Genomic DNA, 16,566 nt, shown 5'->3' with positions numbered 1-16,566 from the left:
ATGAGAGTGAAGAACAGGCTACCTGGTTGAGCAGTGAGCCTCCACACATTCCTGGGGACCCTGTGTGTCTTCAGCCATACAAGGGCAAAGAAGGGAGCTTAGAAACAAAAGGCTAAAGCAGCAAGTGAGACCTAAACACACTGCAGAACTTCAGTTCCCCTAACACTCAGCAGGAGCTGTTCAGTATCAGCTCCTCAGGGTGAGCTCAGCTCAGGCGTCCCTGACCTGTGAACTCCGACGTTTGTCAGACATACGGTGCTCCCTGTGGAGGAATCCGAAGTATTGGTGTCAACCAAACACAGCATATCAAGCTGTAGTAAGACTAAGCGCCTCCCATGTATTAAGGCCAGGCAAGGCGACTCAGTAATGAGGAGTAGCATCCCAAAAGCCAGTAAAAGAGTCGGAGACAGCCCTGTTCCCATTGTTAGGAGTCCCACAAAAGGACCAAGCTACACAACTGTAACATACGTATAGAGTGCCTAGGTCGCTAAATAGAAACGGAGGGGGAGTAGACTGGGGGATGAGAACAGAAGGGAGGGAGGGGGACTGCAGCCAGGATGTAAAATAAGTTTTTTGTTTTATATGAAAAAAATTGAAGCGATGGGGAGAGGTTTAGCTGTCTGGAAGCAATGAAATCGAAGACGTGGCCATTGATGCTGGTTACTGAGACCCCATTGCATTTCAGTGTGAGCTAGAGGGTCAAACCTGTGCTAGGAGAGCAACTGCTTGTCATCAGCCTGGACTTGAGATGTCAAGATTTCCTGGAGGACCCACTTCGAGGCAGGCAGGTCTCAGAGGGAAAAGATAACACTACGCGCACCTGTGGCCTGGGGATAAGCTGAGGAACTGAGCTTTGCTGTAGTGGAAGCTTGGGTTCCAGGGCAGAGGCGCTGTGGCTGGGACAGAAGCAGAACCATGAACTGCACATGATCAAGAGACAGCTGGTACACCAGCGTGCAAATCCTCCTAACAGACCTACGAAGTGAGCACGGCCATTACCTGTTTTATTCCCAGCTGTCTCCAGAGTCCTCCCCTTGGATCCCCGCGTCATGGGAAGAGGAATTTGAGCGAGATCCTCCCCACCCCCGGCCAAAACCCTTAATTGTTCTTGGAGCTGCCGGTATGTGCTGCCGCCTAGTGGCAGCTCTCAGCACCCGCGCAGCTTGTAGCCTTTCCGCCCCTAGCAAGAAGGTCCCGGGACCTGTCAGAACCGAGTCTGGCGCTGGCGTCCGCGGGGCGGGGCCTGGGGAGGGGCGGGGCCTCCTCCGACGGGGCGGGGCCTGGGGCGGGGCGCGCAGGCTTCTCGCTGGCCACCTCTGTGTGGGTCCTAGCGGCGTCTTTGGCGACCTCCGGGAAGATGGCGGCGCCCTGGTGGCGCGCCGCGTTGTTCGCCAGCGGGAGAGGCCGGGGCTTCGGCACCTCGGGTGAGTGCGTGGTGTGGGGTCAGCGAGCTCTTGGGCCCCGGGCTTCCGCCGGGCCCGGCGCCCGCGTGACGGCCGGTCTCCGCCCTCCCGCAGGCGCCCTGAGCCGCCGGACGCCCCCCCTGGGGCCCATGCCCAACGAGGACATCGACGTGGGCGACCTGGAGCGGCTGCAGAAGTACCGGAGCTTCGAGCGGTACCGCCGCCGCGCCGAGCAGGAGGCGCGGGCCCCGCACTGGTGGCGGACCTACCGGGAGCACTTCGTCAGGGAGACAGGTGCGGCGGCGGCGGGGGCCGGGGCCGGGGCCGGGGCCGCCGAGGGAGACCCGCGGGTCCCCGGGACGAGGGGCGGCCGCTTGCCGCCCCCGAGGCCGCTGCTTCCCCGCTTGCAACACCTCTTCCCCAGCTATGAAGAGTTCCTTCTGAGGCAGGCGGCTCGCTGTGGGTTCGAGGCCAGCCTGGTCCCCAGAGCGAGCGCCAGGACAGGCTCCAAAGCCACACGGAGAAACCCTGTCTCGAAAAAAAGAGTTCCTTCTAACTCAACGACCACTCCGCCTCGATCCCTGTTGGGACACCCCTGTGTGTTCCCTTCTGCCTCCCTGCAGAGAGGCGGCAGGCACCCTGGGCACAGAATCTCGCCTGTCGTGCCCATCATTTGGGTCCTGGCACCGCACGGTGCATGGCGCCGTGTGGGTAGTAATTTGCTAAGTAAAATTAAGACCTGGGAAAAGTGACTTAGGGACCTAGCCTTAAAGAGTTCTCTTAGTATGTATTACTTTTATATTTTGAGACAGGATCTTGCAGTGTAGGACGGCCTGGAATAAACTGTAATCCAGACTGGCCTCAAAATTTGCAACAATCCTCTTGCCTTAAGAGAACTTGGTTTTTTGGTATTCACCATTGCAAGAAACTAACATACATCCTTTATGAGAAGTTTAGCCAGGTGGTGGTGGTGGTGCTTGCCTGTAGTCCCAGCACTCAGAAGACTGAGGCAGGTGGATCCCTGAGTTTGAGGTGAGCCTGGTCTACACAGAGAAACACTGTCTCGAAACCACACCCCCTCAAAAACGTTTTTATTTTTATTGCCTGCATGTGCGTGCATGTCTGCAGGTGTCCACAGAGGCCAGAAAAGACATCTCTCCCTGGAGTTAGAATTACAGGACTTTGTGAGCCGCCCTGTATCTCTGCTGGGATCCAGACCCTGGTCCTCAGGGTAAAGCGGCTAGCTCTCTGAACTGCCCACCATCTCTATTTGGCTTAAAGTGTGTACTGACTGGTTTTTGTATGTCAACTTGACACAAGCTAGAGTCATCAGAAAGGAAGGAGCCTCAGCTGAGGAAATGCATCAGTGAGATCCACCTGTAAGGCATTTTTTCAATCAGTGGGGGAGGACCCAGCCCATGGTGGGTGGTCCCATCCCAGGGATGCTGGTCCTGGGCTCTATAAGAAATCAGGCTGAGCAAGCCAGTAAGCATCACCCATCCCAGAAGCATCAGCTCCTGCTTCTGGGATCCTGCCCTGTTTGAGTCCCTGTCCTGACTTCCTTTAGTGATGAACAGCAATGCTGAAGTGTAAGCCAGATAAACCCTTTCCTCCCCAGATTGCTTTTTGGTCATGCTGGGTCATCACAGCAATAGAAACCCTAAGACCACATACATTGTGAAGCCTTTAAAGAGGTGTGGTTGGTGGTGCACGCCTTTAATCCCAGCACTAGGGAGGCAGAGGCAGGCAGGATCTCTGTGAGTTCGAGGCCAGCCTGGTCTCCAGAGTGAGTGCCAGGATAGGCTCCAAAGCTACACAGAGAAACCCTGTCTCGAAAAAACCAAAAATAAATAAATAAATAAATTGGTGTGGTTTTGTTTGTTTGGGTGGCTGGGTTTTTTTTGTTTCTGTTTTGTTTTCCATTTGAATCAGGGTTTCTCTGTGTAGCCCTAGCTGTCCTGGAACTCTGGAGACCAGGCTGGCCTCAAACTCAGCAGAGATCCACTTGAAAGAGACAGGTTTTTGTTGCTCACTGTTCTTGCTAGTCCTTGTAGGGATCACACTAGAGCTCAGTGCATGTTAGCTAAGGGCTGCGCCTCTGAGCTGCACCCTCAGCCAGTAGAGGCAATGTTTGTGGTATTCAAGGGCACAAGCAGGATCTGATGGCCTGATGTAAACTCCAGCCCCTTGTCGGGCTGACATCCTTGACCCTCAGTTGCCTCGAATGTATTTGAGAAACAGTAGCTTCCACTGGGTTGGAATTTGCTGTGTAGACTGCCTAGAACTCAGAGATCTCCCTGCCTCTGCCTCACAGCTGGGATTACAGCTGTGAATCACCAGGCTTGCCTGGAGACTAGGGTCTCACCGTGTAGACAAGGCTAGCCTCAACCCAGCAATCCACCTGCCAAGTTCTGAAATTAAAAGCATTTGCCACCAGCTAGGGACCCATTTCTTTAAGTCTACCTGAAGCTATTACTAACTCTGCTTAAGACTTGGGTGTGTATTCATGACTACTTTTGAATTACCTTTTGTTGTTTCGTTTTTCAAGACAGGGTTTCCCTATGTAGTCCTGGCTATCCTGGAACTCAATCTGTAGGCCAGGCTGGCCTCAAACTCAGATCTGCCTGCCTCTGCCTCCCAAGTGCTGGCATTGATAGTGTGTGCCACTGTGGCCTGGCTATCTTTGATTAACTTTAAAGATGACTTCAGTTGTCAGGAGCCCATCTGATTCAGTTTCCCTAAATAAAACATTGTGACCTAGTCTAGGGGTCAGGAGCCACAGTGTTACCTTCTGTATGATTTACTTACTAGCTGAGCCCCATTCAGGTCCAGGAAGCAGACTGTGGGTCAGCCTTGTGGGTCACGGGGATGGCTCCATTAAAACCTGGGGTAGCAGAGCAAGGGACTAGATAAAGACAAGCTGCTTAACAAAGAGATTCAATCCTGGACCAGGGAGACACACCAATCAGTCAATAAAGTGCCTGCCAGCACCTACCCCACCCTCACTGCATAGAGACCTAGTTAGGATCTCCTGTACCCACACTGAAGCAAGTAGAGTCTGCTTCTAACCCCAGTGCTGGAGGTGCCCTAAACAGTCAGATCTCTGCAATTCATTGGCCAGCTAGTCTAGCCAATCACCAAACTCCAGGTTCAATGAAAGACTCAAAAAAACAAAAAAAAAATGCTCGGCATGGTGTATACACCTTGAATTTTGCACTTGGGAGGCAGAAGCAAGCGGATCTCTGTGAGTTCAAGGCCAGCCTTGTCTACAAAGTGAGTTCCAGGACACCCTGTCTCCAAAAAAAAAGATCAGTGGAGCAAGATACTCTTCAGTCAACCTCTGTCTTCCACATGAATCAACACAGCACGCACGAACACTCGAATTTAAAGCAAAGATGTGGTTCTGCTTACCCTAACATAAGCATACCTGTCTTACTTCTCTAGATCCCAAAGACAAAATTGACATTGGACTGCCTCCATCTAGGGTCATTCGGGCCCAACAGCTAAAGGAGCGGAAACAGTTTATCCGGGAGCTTCGAGCCAATGTGGAAGAAGAACGGGCAGCCCGCCTTCGCACAGGTGAGCATCCCAGGAGAGGGGCCCCGGGTGCACGCCTTCCCCACTGTATCCAAACTGCTGTTCCTCCCCAGCCAGCATCCCACTGGAGGAAGTGCGGGCAGAGTGGGAGAGGACCAGTGGTCCCTACCACAAGCAGCGTCTCGCGGAGTATTATGGCCTCTACCAAGACCTGTTCCACGGTGCCACTTTTGTGCCCAGGGTCCCCCTTCATGTGGCCTACGCTGTGGGAGAGGAGGACCTGGTCCCAGTGTATCATGGGAATGAAGTGACTCCAACTGAGGTAATGCTCACTGTACACTTCTCCATGCCGTCTATGCCCGTTCTGTGCGCTGCCACTGTCTTTGCAGTGGCCTCCATGTCTCTTGTCACATGGTCCTTATAGTTCAGATCTCAGGATGAACACCGGGCAGTCTATAAACACCTCTTTCCCTATCGGTGTCTGAGGAGCTGCCAGGGGGCCTGGTTTGAAGCAGTGTGGGCACTCCCTTCTCCAGGGTCCTGCAAGCTCCAGCCCTCTACAGAGAAACTCTAGCATGGTGATGGTGACCGCTCCCTTGATCTCTCCCTGCTAGGCTTCCCAGGCCCCAGAGGTGACCTATGAGGCAGACAAGGACTCCTTGTGGACACTACTACTTACTAACTTGGGTAGGTGTCAGGGGCCACCTGGCCTCCAGCCTCCCTCCCCTGCACCAAGAACCCAGGGATCTGGGTGGGGTGGACACTCCAGCCCTGGCTCGTTTTAAAGGAGGGTCTCTGTTTCTGTGCAGATGGACACCTGCTGGAGCCGGATGCTGAGTATGTTCATTGGCTGCTGTGAGTATCCGGGTGGGAAGCCAGCTGGGGGGGTTCTAAGAGGCCCTTGAAATGCTGGGCCTGGGATCAGAGTACGCACTTGAATACAGGTACAGGAGAGAATGCCAGGAGCGTGGTGTGGTGACACTCACACGCCTTTAGTCCTAGCGTGCTGGAGGCATAGGCGAGCAGATCTGGTGAGTTAGACCCTGTCTCAGAAGAAAAGGAAACAGTGAAGTAGCCCTGGTCAACCCTCACCAACCTTGTCATTGCTCTGACCTCTGTGCTCACAGCTTTCTGTCCTGTGAAACTGGTGATGTTGACACATGCTTCCCCTACCCAGGGGATGCGGTAACAGTCAGTGGAGAAACAGACCAGAAGCAGAAGCAGCTCATGGTGGCAGCAGCTCTACAGACACTCGGCCCGTGGGTGTTTCTGCCTGGAGCAGTCTGAGTGGGGTTGCCCTTTTTTTCTTTTGTTTGGTGGCCTCAGCTCTGAGCACAGGCCAGGGACAGAGGTCATGCAGGTACTCTGAGCTTTGGGATTCCTCTGTAATTGTAATTGCTGGCTTCTGCCTTGTCCCCTGGCCCCAACTTCAGTTATCCACCTATTAGCAGGGCTCTCTGGAGAGTTGTGGCTGGGCAGGGGTACAGTGGCTACCACAGCATCAGGCTAGGAAAGTGCCTGACATGACCCTCGGGCATGGAGAGCAAAACAGCCCAAAGGTGGTGGTGTGGCTTCCTGACCTAGATGATGGGAGGGCAGACACCCCCGTTCCCATTCCCTGAGTGAACCAGCTGCTTTGTTTGTCACTGCCGTGGTGGTCTTGTCTTGTTTCTGTTTCTTGCTTTTTTATTTTTTAGTCTTTTATTTGTTTGGTTTGGTTTGGTTTAGTTTTTGGAGATTAGGTTTCTCTGTGTAGCTTTGGAGCCTGTCCTGGCACTCGCTCTATAGACCAGGCTGGCCTCGAACTCACAGAGATCCCCCTGCCTCTGCCTCCCTAGTGCTGGGATTAAAGGCATGTGCCACCACATGCATGCCTGATATCTATATCTTTGGATTTCCTGGGAGTACAGGTGGTTATGAGCCTCCATGCAGGTGCTGGAAATCAAACCTGGGTCTTGTGGCAGAGCAGTCAGTTCTCTGAGAACTAACCACTGAGCCATCTCTCCAGCCCCTCTGGTTTCTGAACCATTTCAGCTCCCTAATATTTGGTGTGTCCCTGAGGTCCTTTGCAGTCAGTATGCTAGAGACTGTCAGGATCTGGTCCTGGGGTGATTCTCCCTCTAGGGTTCTCTTGCTGCCTCACTGGCCTGTCGGTTAATGTATACTTTCCTCCTACCAGGACCAACATCCCAGGCAACAGGGTTGCTGAAGGCCAGGAGACATGTCCTTACCTCCCCCCCTTCCCTGCTCGAGGCTCTGGCTTCCAGCGCTTTGCCTTCTTGCTCTTCAAGCAGGACAAGCCAATCGACTTCTCCGAGGACACCCGTCCCTCACCCTGGTAATCTATACTCCTGCTTGGACCCTGAGCCCTAAGCCAGCTCTCTGGATGGTGGCCCTTGCTTCTTCCTCCTCTTGGCGTAGGCCTTGAGATTGGCAGAAGTTTGTCATGCTGGGTGGGCTGCAGGGGCTTTCCGGGGCTCAGATGCTGCCCGTCTTGTCACAGCTACCAGCTGGCCCGTCGGACCTTCCGCACTTTTGACTTCTACAAGAAGCACCAGGAAGCCATGACTCCGGCTGGCCTGGCCTTTTTCCAGTGCCGCTGGGATGATTCAGTCACCCACACCTTCCATGAGCTTTTAGGTAAGGGCTTTCATTTTAGGGCTTTGGTGGTCTGGCAGGCCTGAGGGCCAAAACCTCTCCTGCCTTGCCTTTGCAAGCCAAGGTGGGCAGTTCCTAGCAGGAGTCCACCCCTGTCCCTTTACTTTTCTTGTAGACATGCGGGAACCTGTGTTTGAATTTGTGCGGCCACCCCCTTACCACCCCAAACAGAAGCGCTTCCCTCACCAGCAGCCCCTGCGATATCTGGACAGATACAGGGACAGCCATGAGCCCACCTATGGAATCTACTGAGAGGCAGAGTTCAGGTGACTCAGAGGGTGAGCTGGAAGAAAGTCACGTCTCAGGAGACCCAAGCCATCTGGAGCCCTGTCTGAGATGGTCCCTTGTCTCCCATCAGGACCAGGGCCTTGCTGGAAGGGGCTTCGATTGTGTGTGAATAAAGGAATTTTTCCTCGTGCCAATACATACACACCTGTGGACACCAGAACCCCTCTAGTGAGGCTGCAGTGCTCTGTGGGTAAGAAGAGGGCGCCCTGCAGCCTAGGAGCTGGGGATACACATGAGAAGTGAAATAAATGGAAGTTTCCTGTCCTGACCGCCCAGTCCCAAATAAACACACAGAGGCTTAATATTACTTAAAATGCTGGGTCAATAGCTCAGGCTTATTACTAACTAGCTCTTACATTTTAAATTAACCCATGTTCCTTATTTACATTCTGCCTGTGGCAGTACCTTTATTAACATGGCACATTCATCTCCTGCACCCTCTACGTCTGCTGGGAACTCCTCTAACTCCACCCTTCGCCATCCCTGTTTAGCTATTGGCCAGTCACCTTTTTATCAAACCAATCACAGTGACACATATTCACACAGTGTAAAGGAATATTCCACAGCAATAAGTTTTGTAAAAGAGACAGCCTCGGGTACCAGACTGTCTTCATGGAGGCACTCCTGACCTGGGCTGACCCAGCACCAACTTGTTTGGAACCTTAGCATTGTCACATTGGTTCCAGCCAAGGCCTGGAACCCCCACTGTGTGACTAGATGTCTTTCCTGCTTTGAAGGAGAAGGCCTTGCAGCAAATCAGCCCTTGGACCCCCATCTGCTCTGCTGGGCTGCAGAGAATGACAGTCACCCAATGAGACTGGGGTGCAAAAACGGTGGAGGGGGACACCAGGAACTCACCCAGCCAAAGGTTGGGTTGGTGGCTTAGAGGAGCCCTTGAAGAGGGATAGGTGTTTTGTTCAGGTAGCTGGGGTAAGACTTCAGAGGCCACGAGGGCCTGCAATAGTGAGACCTTATCAAATAGGGGTCTCAGCTGGGCGTGGTTGTGCAAGCCTGCGGGGGGAGGGGGCAGCAGATCTAAACCTGGTTCACACAGCCCCAGGACAGTCGGGGCTGCACAGAGAAACCCCACCTCGAAAAACAGACGAGAGAGAATACAGGTTCTCTGAAAAAAGGTTAAATGGACTTTAATGACCAGGAATTTCCACATCATTGTTTTAAAAGTACCAAAATTACACATTTCCCAGAGAAGGGAAAATAACCGCAGTACCTGAAATCCTGCTCCAGCAAAAACAAACAAACCCAGGGTCCGGGTCAGGAGCTTTAACCAAGTGTTACCAGGCTCAGTGCTGGACTTTCCTCCCTCCCTCGCTGCTCCAGAAATGACATCTCGTCGAAGCTAACGCCACATCCGCGAGAGGAGCTGAGGGCGAGCACGCGGGAGCTTGAGAAGGAACATGGAGGTGCCGGGGTGGAACCCGAGGGAGCGGCACCCGCTCCCAGCGCGTCAGAAGGCGGGCAAGGGTGACTTGGATCCCTGCCAAGGAGCGTTCTCGGCCACCGGAGGGCAGCGCCTGTGATGCTGGGCACACTGGTGTCTTCCTGGGCTGTGCCTCCTGCGCCCTTCCGCAGCAGTCGCACCGGCGCCCTGGGCGGCGCTTCCGCCATGGCCGCTCCGCTGCTGGAGGAAGACCTGGTGACTTGCCCCATCTGCCTGAGCGGCTACCGCGACCCGGTGACGCTGCCCTGCGGGCACAGCTTCTGCGGGGACTGCATCCAGGACTCGTGGCGCTGCTGCGAGAAGACGTGTCCCGAGTGTCGCCGGCCCTTCCCCGAGGGCGCCCAGCTGTGCCGCAACGTGAAGCTGAGCAGCCTGCTGCAGGCGCTGCCCCGCGTGCTGCCGCCGCAGCCCCCAGCCACCCTGCCGCCGCCGGGGCCCGGAGCCGGGCGCCCCGCCGCAAGCTGTCCGCGCCACGGGAGGCCGCTCGAGTTCTTCTGCCGCTCCGAGGGCCTCTGCGTGTGCAGCGCTTGCACGGTGCACGAGTGTCGCCACCACGAGCGGGCGCTGCTGGACGTGGAGCGCCGCGGGCGTGAGGTGCGCCAGGGGGCCTTTCGGAAGGCGGGGACCGCAGGAGGCTGCGGGTTCCCAAATGAACCCAGAGGGTCTGTGCCCCTGAATGTGACACCCACCCCTCCCTCCCCACGTCCTCCGAATGGAGGGGAGCCGGAGTGTGTGTGAGGCCAGGACTGCAGCCCCCATTTGCTACCCTGGCCGGCGTTCAGTAAGTGTGCGCGCAGTACGCACGGTAAGGAAGGGGGCTGTGTATAGCAAACTAGTCACCTGTGCTCACTGCCCCTCGGAGACCTGGGATCTCCTCAAGGGTCAGATAGTGTCCCAGCCAAACCCGATGTTTCCTTCCCTAGACAGCAGGACTTCCCTGCTGAAGAGGAGAGAGAGGTGGTCTTTAGGTGACTCCTGAGGGGAGAGGAAGTGCCAGACAGAAAAAAAGGTTGTGGGAACAGAGTCCTAGGGAGAGGCTAGCCCATGCCCTGCGCTGTGGTGACAGGCAGGAGGCAGGTCCCTGAAGATCTCCAAACAGGCTTTCCAGGCCATTGGGGGACCAGACCATGATGGGCAGGGTGATGGTGTTGAGGACCCGACGCTTCCTCTAGGGATGTGCAGGGCCTTAGCAAGCTTGAGGCAAGGCAGTGATGTCATCAGATTTCAGGGAATAAGAGGTGGTCTGAGGGAGGGAAGTCACAGCTGGAAAGCAAAAGAAAAGTGAGCGGGAGCCCAGTGCCCAGTGGAGATGAGTACGAAGTAGGGACCGCTAGGGAGAGGGGTTTCTGTGGGGGCTGGGCAAGGATGGAGAGCAGCTTGGTGTGGGATATGTAGGGTGTGTAGGCGCTGTGGGACACATTGGGGGGTGGAGGGAGACAGGCACCTGCTGAGAGCTGGAGGAGATTCGGGCAGTAGGGAGAAAGCTGGAAGTCATAGGTCCCTGGAAGGAGTAGAAACTTGCTTGGACAAGGGGTTGCCTGCCTGCAATTATATATACCCTGACAGAGCTACAGAGACAGCGGCCAGAGCACAGTGGGTTACAGGAGGGAGGGTGGGGCCTCAGGAGCGCCATGCTGCTGAGAGGTTTGGATAGAGGGAAAAAGTGACCGTGAAACTATGATGGTGGCCTGTGTCCTTGCCCATGGTCATCTCAGCCAGGGGTATGAGGCTGAAGTTACAGGGGATGGGACAGAGAAGGAGAGGTGTGTCCTCGAGAGACGAAGGATGATGGCCCATGGCACATGAACCGCAAGAAGGGTGACTGAGAAGCCTGATGGATAGGGAAACAGGGGCCGGGCCACTGGTGGAGCACTTGCACAGTGAGAAAGGCAAACTGGCAGATGGGGTGAATTGTATGGGAAGAGATTTGGGAGCTGGTGACAGGGCCAGGGAGCAAGTGGCCTTGGAAAGAAAGAAAGGGACTTTCAGAGGGTTGGAGGGTAAGCCCTGGAGCTCCTGAAGCCCCCGAGAGTAAGGATGGGACATGGCTGCTCGTGACCAGTGTAGGAGGCCAAGCTGGGCCCTAAAGTTTGCGGGGAGGTTAGAAGCCGGCAGCAAGCAGGCTGCTTCAGCCAGATGGCTCATGCTCCAGGGAAACGGAATTTTGCTTGAGAGAGGATGTGAGGCGCAGGGAGCCCAAGGGCCAGGTAGCCTGGAATGCAAGAGACCCTGTCTCAAGGTGGAAGGCGAGGACTGAGACACCCAAGGTTGCTCCCCAACGTCACATGTCACTTTGGCATTCACGCATCTATTTACGCTTACATAAACTCTGCACACAAGTTTTTATTTGTAGGATTAAAAAAAAAAAGTTAGACCCAGGCGTTGGTGGCACATACCTTTAATCCCAGCATTCGGGAGGCAGAGGCAGGTGGATCTCTGTGAGTTCGAGGCCAGCCTGGTCTACAGAGTGAGTGTCAGGACAGGCTCCAAAGCTACACAGAGAAACCATGTCTTGAAAACCAAAATAGTAACAATAAATAAATAAATAAATTAGCTGGCATGGTGGTGGTACATGCTTTTCATTCCAACATTCTAGAGGCAGAAGTAGGCAGGTCTCTGTGAGTCCAAGCTCAGCTTGTTCTACATAGCAAGTTCCAGGCCAGCCAGGGCTACATAGTGAGTGAGACACTGTCTAAAGCAACAACGATAAGGTGTTGTAAGGGCTCAAAGCAGGTAATGAGACTCTGAGCCAGGCAGAAGCATCAGCTCAGAGCACCAGCCTGGTGTTCCCAGCTCCTGTGACAGCACATTTTGGTCCCCAAGGGAAACAGAGCTCAACCAAACAGTAGGGGTCCCGGCTTCCCTTTGGGCTCTATGTGCTGAACTGATCACTGCTCAGACAACTCTGGTCATCTATTTCTGCTTCAGACTCTGTAAGCCCGACTTACGGCTCTCATTTGTTGCCTGGGGTGGGGGATGGGGTTATGGACCACAGAAGCAGAGGGGATCTCTGCTCAGGCCACTCAACCTGCAAGAAGCAGGAGTGGACCAGAAGTCGAGTCTTCAACCCAAATTCTGCATCCCTCGTATACCATCCTGCTCCATGCAGGAGCAGTCCCTGTCCAGGCTCCCTGGGACTCTGGCCTACATCTGGCAGTCCACTGTGAGTGGCATGAGACAAGTGTCCAGTACCCATGTGGACAGTGGGGTAGGAGGTGAACTTTACAACCAACCCTAGCCTTCTTTTGTTGTTTGCCCTCTGGATGGGCGCCTGCTGCAGGACCAGCTGAAAGCTAGAGTGGTGGTTACCCAGCAACAGGCCACAGAGGCAGAGAGCCAGCTTCAGGAGCTGCAGCAGCAAAGCAGCCAGATTGAGGTATGTCTCCATGTCCACATGGGGTTCCTGAGCTTCCTTGAAGATGACCCCCAGAGGTAGGGAATGGAAAGCTGAGCTAGAAGCCAGGCCCCAGTGGGGAGGAGGTTCCAAGGGCCCGCGCCCCACCCTTCCTTCAGGCCAGTGAGTGACTGAAGACCTGGTCTGCCTGGCCACTCTGAGGTTCCCTCCTGTGCCCACAGAGTTCAGCCTCCACCCTGGCCTCGGTGGTCGCCAGCAGGTTCAGCAGCCTGGCACAGGCACTGGAAAAGCGGAAGGCCTTGACACTGAGGAGCATAGAGCAAGCCAAGAAGCAGGTGCTGGGCCAGGCTCTGAATGAGATCCAGCGGCTAACTGGCCACCTGGAGGCCTTGTCTCAGTATGACCACAGTGTCCAGGAGCTCCTGGGGCAAGTGGATGACCACATCTTCTTCCAGGTACCAGATTTCGGGGCAGGGGGCTAAGGCCTTGATTCTATGCCTTGCACCCTACTCATCGACAGTGTCCCTGGGGTTCAGGGATTACAGCAGCTCTCTGAGCCTGTAGAGTCCCTTGGGCCACCGACCGCTCTGCAGTGGGATGAAGAGCAACAGTTGAACAACGTGAATGAATTGCTTAGCCCGCTATGCGAGCTCCTCCTCGAAGACAAGCCCTCCAGAGTGGCAGGCAAAGCTGCCCAGGCTGGCCCTGTGGGTAAGGCTGACTTCTCCTTGTCTTCTGAGTGCTACTCTCCCTCCCACTAGTGTGTAGAAGTGGGGAGTCAGGGGTCATTCCTACCCACTCCCCTATTTCTGATTTGTTCTTTAGAGGCCTTGGGTCCCCCACCACCAGTCCCCAGCACCATGTGTCCACTGAGGAAGAAGCTCTGGCAGAGTAAGGATGCCTGTGTGTGTACGTGTGTGCGTGTACACTCATCTGTGTGCTCATGACAGCACATGTATGCAAGCATGTGTCTGGGTATATATGGGGTGAGGGCCCCGATATGACTGTCCTGTCCATGGACCTTCCTGGGCCTGGCCCCACCTATGCACTTGTTGCAGGATGTAACCTGCGTCCACATCCGCCCTGAGGCAGCTGCAGCCAGCAAAGTGTTAAAGGGCAGATTCTGACCACATGCACCTAGGGTCCCTCACAGTTTTTCCACTTAATACTATGTGATCTCAACTCTCTGAACCTCAGTTTCCCCTCTTGTAAAATGGGAAGATGTAGAAGATCCCAGCTCAGAGGTAGCAATGAACAGTTCGCTACTATAATGATGCCTGGTGCTCTGCCCTCCAAGCCTGGTAGACATTTGAACTGTCTGTAAATGGACCCGCAGTAGCTCTCTATGCTGTAGAAAAGAAAAATGACACCTTTGCCTGCTTCTCTTCATCTCTTTTGAATAGATTATCGTAATCTGACCTTTGACCCGGACACTGCAAACCAGTACTTGTACTTGTCCCATGAGGACCAGCAGGTGACACACCGTTTCCAGGCCCAGAGCCCAGTCAGGCCAGGCAGCTTTGAGCTGTGGCAGGTACAGTGTACCCAGAGTTTTCAGACTGGACAGCACTACTGGGAGGTGCGTGCCTCTGAACACTCTGTGACATTGGGTGTCACCTACCCAAAACTATCACGCCGGAAGGTGGGGAACCACACGGATAACATCGGCCGTGGACCTTACTCCTGGGGCCTCTGCATCCAGGAGGACAGTATCCAGGCCTGGCACAACGGCAAGGCTGAGCGCCTACATGGGGCACCTGGACTTCTCCTGGGCATAGATTTGAACTTGACCTCTGGCTGCCTCAACTTCTACAGCCTAGAGCCACGGACAGAGAGGCTCCATACCTTCTATGCGGTGTTCAGCCAGCCTCTCTTCCCTGTCTTCTGGCTCCTTGAGGGGAGGACCCTCACTCTTTGCCACCAGCCTGAGGCCAAGCTCCCTCCAGGGCCCAGGGAAGAGGCCTCAGCACTCTGCTGACAGGGGCACAGACAAGTGTCACCATGCCGGTGAGGCCAAGAGTGGCTCAGCCTCTGACTTGGAGACTGAAGGCCACTATTGTTCAAGGAATAGCTGTTGGCCTCTCTGTTGGCTCAGGACACAGATGAGAGGGGAGCATCTAAATCAAAGTTTACTTTTCACTCTCTTTGAAGGAGAAGCCCCAGCCCCAAGCAAAAGCCAAGTTCTTGGCATTGCCTAGACATCTGTCTTAGTTACTGTTCTATGGCTGTGAGGAGACACCATGACCAAGGCAAGTTTTATAAAAGAAAGCATTACCTGGGGGCTTGTTTACAGTTTTAGAGAGTTAGTTCATGATCATCATGGCAGGAAACAGACAAGCCTGGTGCTGGAGCAGTAGCTGAGATCTTTGCATCCTGATCTGTGGGGGAGGGAGAGGGAGAGAAAGGGAGAGGGGGAGGGGGAGGGGAAGAGGGAGAGAAACTAAGCCCGGCATGGGCTTTTGAAACCTCAAAGCCCACCCCCAGTGACACACCTTCTCCAACAAGGCCACACCTCCTAACCCTTCCCAAACAGTTCCACCAGCTGGGGACTAAGCACAGGTTGTGGAGAGCAGATGTGGTGATGGGTGTGGGTGCTTGGGATGTGAACAGCTTGCCCTTGCTCTTCCAGAACAAGCTTCCATGAGGGTCCTGGGATGTTTTTTTTTTTTTTTTTTTTAACTGGGGTTAGAACCTGGAATGTTTTGAGTACTAGACAATAGCCCCTCCCTTGGCCAGACGTGACAGTGCACAACTGTAATCCCAGCACTCAGGAGGCAGAGGCAGGTGGATCTCCGTGGGTTTGAGGCCAGCCTGGTCTACAAAGCTGAGTTTCAGGACAGACAGGGCTACACAGAGAAACCCTGCCTCAAAAAACCACAAAACAAAAGCAGAGTCCCACCCTCTCTCACTGACAGCCTCCGCAGCCTGATATGCTTGTTGTTGTGTTTTGTTTTCTGTGACAGGGTTTCTCTGTGTAGCCCTGGCGGTCCTGGCACTCGCTCTGTAGACCAGGCTGGCCTCGAGTTCAAAGATCCGCCTGCCTCTGCCTCCCGAGTGCTGGGACTAAAGGCGTGCGCCACCAACGCCCACCCTGGTATAATTTCCTTACTTGAGATGTGCCAGGCTCTGATTTTGGTGATGTTTACAAGGATGCCCATTCTAGTAACTTTTCTCTTGTGATTCCTTAAGTGTTTGTCTGTTTTATATGCTCGCGGGTAAACATTACACAGTAAAGGATTTCAGAAACTCTTTTCTCTTTACTGAGTGTGCATATGGGGTGGGGTGGCTTGTGTGCCAGGACATGCGTGTGGACCTCAGAGGACCATGTTGAGGAGTAGGTCCTCTCCTTCCACCGTGTGGATCTGGGATGGACCTCAGACTGTCAGGTTGGCGAAAGCACGTTTACCTGCTGAGTCATCCCACCAGCCCACAACAACTGTTGGTTGTCGTTGTCATTGTCACTGTCTGAGACAGGGTATCACTATGTAACACTGGCTGGCTTAGAATTCACTGTGTAGAACAGGCTAGCTTCCAGTTCACAAAGATCTGCCTGCCTCTGCCTTCTGAGTGCAGGAATTAAAGTCTTAAACTACCATTACTGATTCTATAACAGTTTATAAAGGATAATATGTGTAATAATGAACACATAGGCAATATATTAGTGTTTTATATAAATGTTTAAACATTTTTTTTCTTTTTTCCCCCAGATGGAGGCTGTCCTAGAACTCACTATGTAGACCATGCTGGCCTCAAATTCACAGAGATCAACCTGCCTCTGCCTCCCGAGTGCTTGGGACCAAAGGTGTACACCACCAACCCTGGCTAAACATTTTTCTTTAAAAATCTTTATGTATGGGCTGGAGAGA

At 54.0% G+C, this 16,566-nt stretch overlaps 2 protein-coding genes across 4 annotated transcripts; both read left to right on the top strand.

Annotated features, from left to right (window-relative positions):
* The first annotated feature begins 1,264 nt into the window (after nucleotides 1-1,264).
* Nucleotides 1,265-8,193, top strand: Mrpl38 (mitochondrial ribosomal protein L38). 2 transcript variants are annotated; one of them, XM_027425643.2, is made up of 10 exons: nucleotides 1,265-1,424; nucleotides 1,518-1,697; nucleotides 4,848-4,982; nucleotides 5,054-5,262; nucleotides 5,555-5,627; nucleotides 5,750-5,795; nucleotides 7,120-7,278; nucleotides 7,444-7,580; nucleotides 7,714-7,864; nucleotides 7,957-8,193. In XM_027425643.2, the coding sequence occupies exons 1-9, from the start codon at nucleotides 1,358-1,360 to the stop codon at nucleotides 7,848-7,850; spliced, it is 1,143 nt and encodes a 380-aa protein (XP_027281444.1). In that variant the 5' UTR covers nucleotides 1,265-1,357; the 3' UTR covers nucleotides 7,851-7,864; nucleotides 7,957-8,193. The 2 variants fall into 2 exon arrangements, with proteins under 2 accessions (XP_027281444.1, XP_027281443.1); XM_027425642.2 differs by having other exon boundaries at nucleotides 7,714-8,150.
* Trim65 (tripartite motif containing 65) lies at nucleotides 7,957-15,025 on the top strand. 2 transcript variants are annotated; one of them, XM_027425640.2, is made up of 7 exons: nucleotides 7,957-8,076; nucleotides 9,225-9,939; nucleotides 12,626-12,721; nucleotides 12,922-13,155; nucleotides 13,237-13,411; nucleotides 13,526-13,591; nucleotides 14,104-15,025. In XM_027425640.2, exons 2-7 carry the CDS (start codon nucleotides 9,424-9,426, stop codon nucleotides 14,676-14,678), a joined length of 1,662 nt encoding a protein of 553 aa, XP_027281441.1. In that variant the 5' UTR covers nucleotides 7,957-8,076; nucleotides 9,225-9,423; the 3' UTR covers nucleotides 14,679-15,025. The 2 variants fall into 2 exon arrangements, with proteins under 2 accessions (XP_027281441.1, XP_035303167.1); XM_035447276.1 differs by lacking the exon at nucleotides 13,526-13,591.
* The last annotated feature ends 1,541 nt before the right edge of the window (nucleotides 15,026-16,566 follow it).

Source organism: Cricetulus griseus, chromosome 7 (assembly GCF_003668045.3).
Source record: "Cricetulus griseus strain 17A/GY chromosome 7, alternate assembly CriGri-PICRH-1.0, whole genome shotgun sequence".
NCBI lineage: Eukaryota > Metazoa > Chordata > Mammalia > Rodentia > Cricetidae > Cricetulus > Cricetulus griseus.
This window is presented reverse-complemented; position numbering and strand designations above follow the sequence as displayed.

Excerpts from the sequence above, each read along its gene's own strand:
- Trim65 (XM_027425640.2), top strand. The coding sequence starts at position 9,424 with ATGCTGGGCACACTGGTGTCTTCCTGGGCTGTGCCTCCTGCGCCCTTC. Across the intron at positions 13,156-13,236 it reads ATGACCACATCTTCTTCCAG|GGATTACAGCAGCTCTCTGA; the intron begins GTACCAGATTTC and ends CCTGGGGTTCAG. Across the intron at positions 13,592-14,103 it reads GAGGAAGAAGCTCTGGCAGA|ATTATCGTAATCTGACCTTT; the intron begins GTAAGGATGCCT and ends TCTTTTGAATAG.
- Mrpl38 (XM_027425643.2), top strand. The coding sequence starts at position 1,358 with ATGGCGGCGCCCTGGTGGCGCGCCGCGTTGTTCGCCAGCGGGAGAGGC. Across the intron at positions 1,698-4,847 it reads GCACTTCGTCAGGGAGACAG|ATCCCAAAGACAAAATTGAC; the intron begins GTGCGGCGGCGG and ends TTACTTCTCTAG. Across the intron at positions 4,983-5,053 it reads GGCAGCCCGCCTTCGCACAG|CCAGCATCCCACTGGAGGAA; the intron begins GTGAGCATCCCA and ends GTTCCTCCCCAG.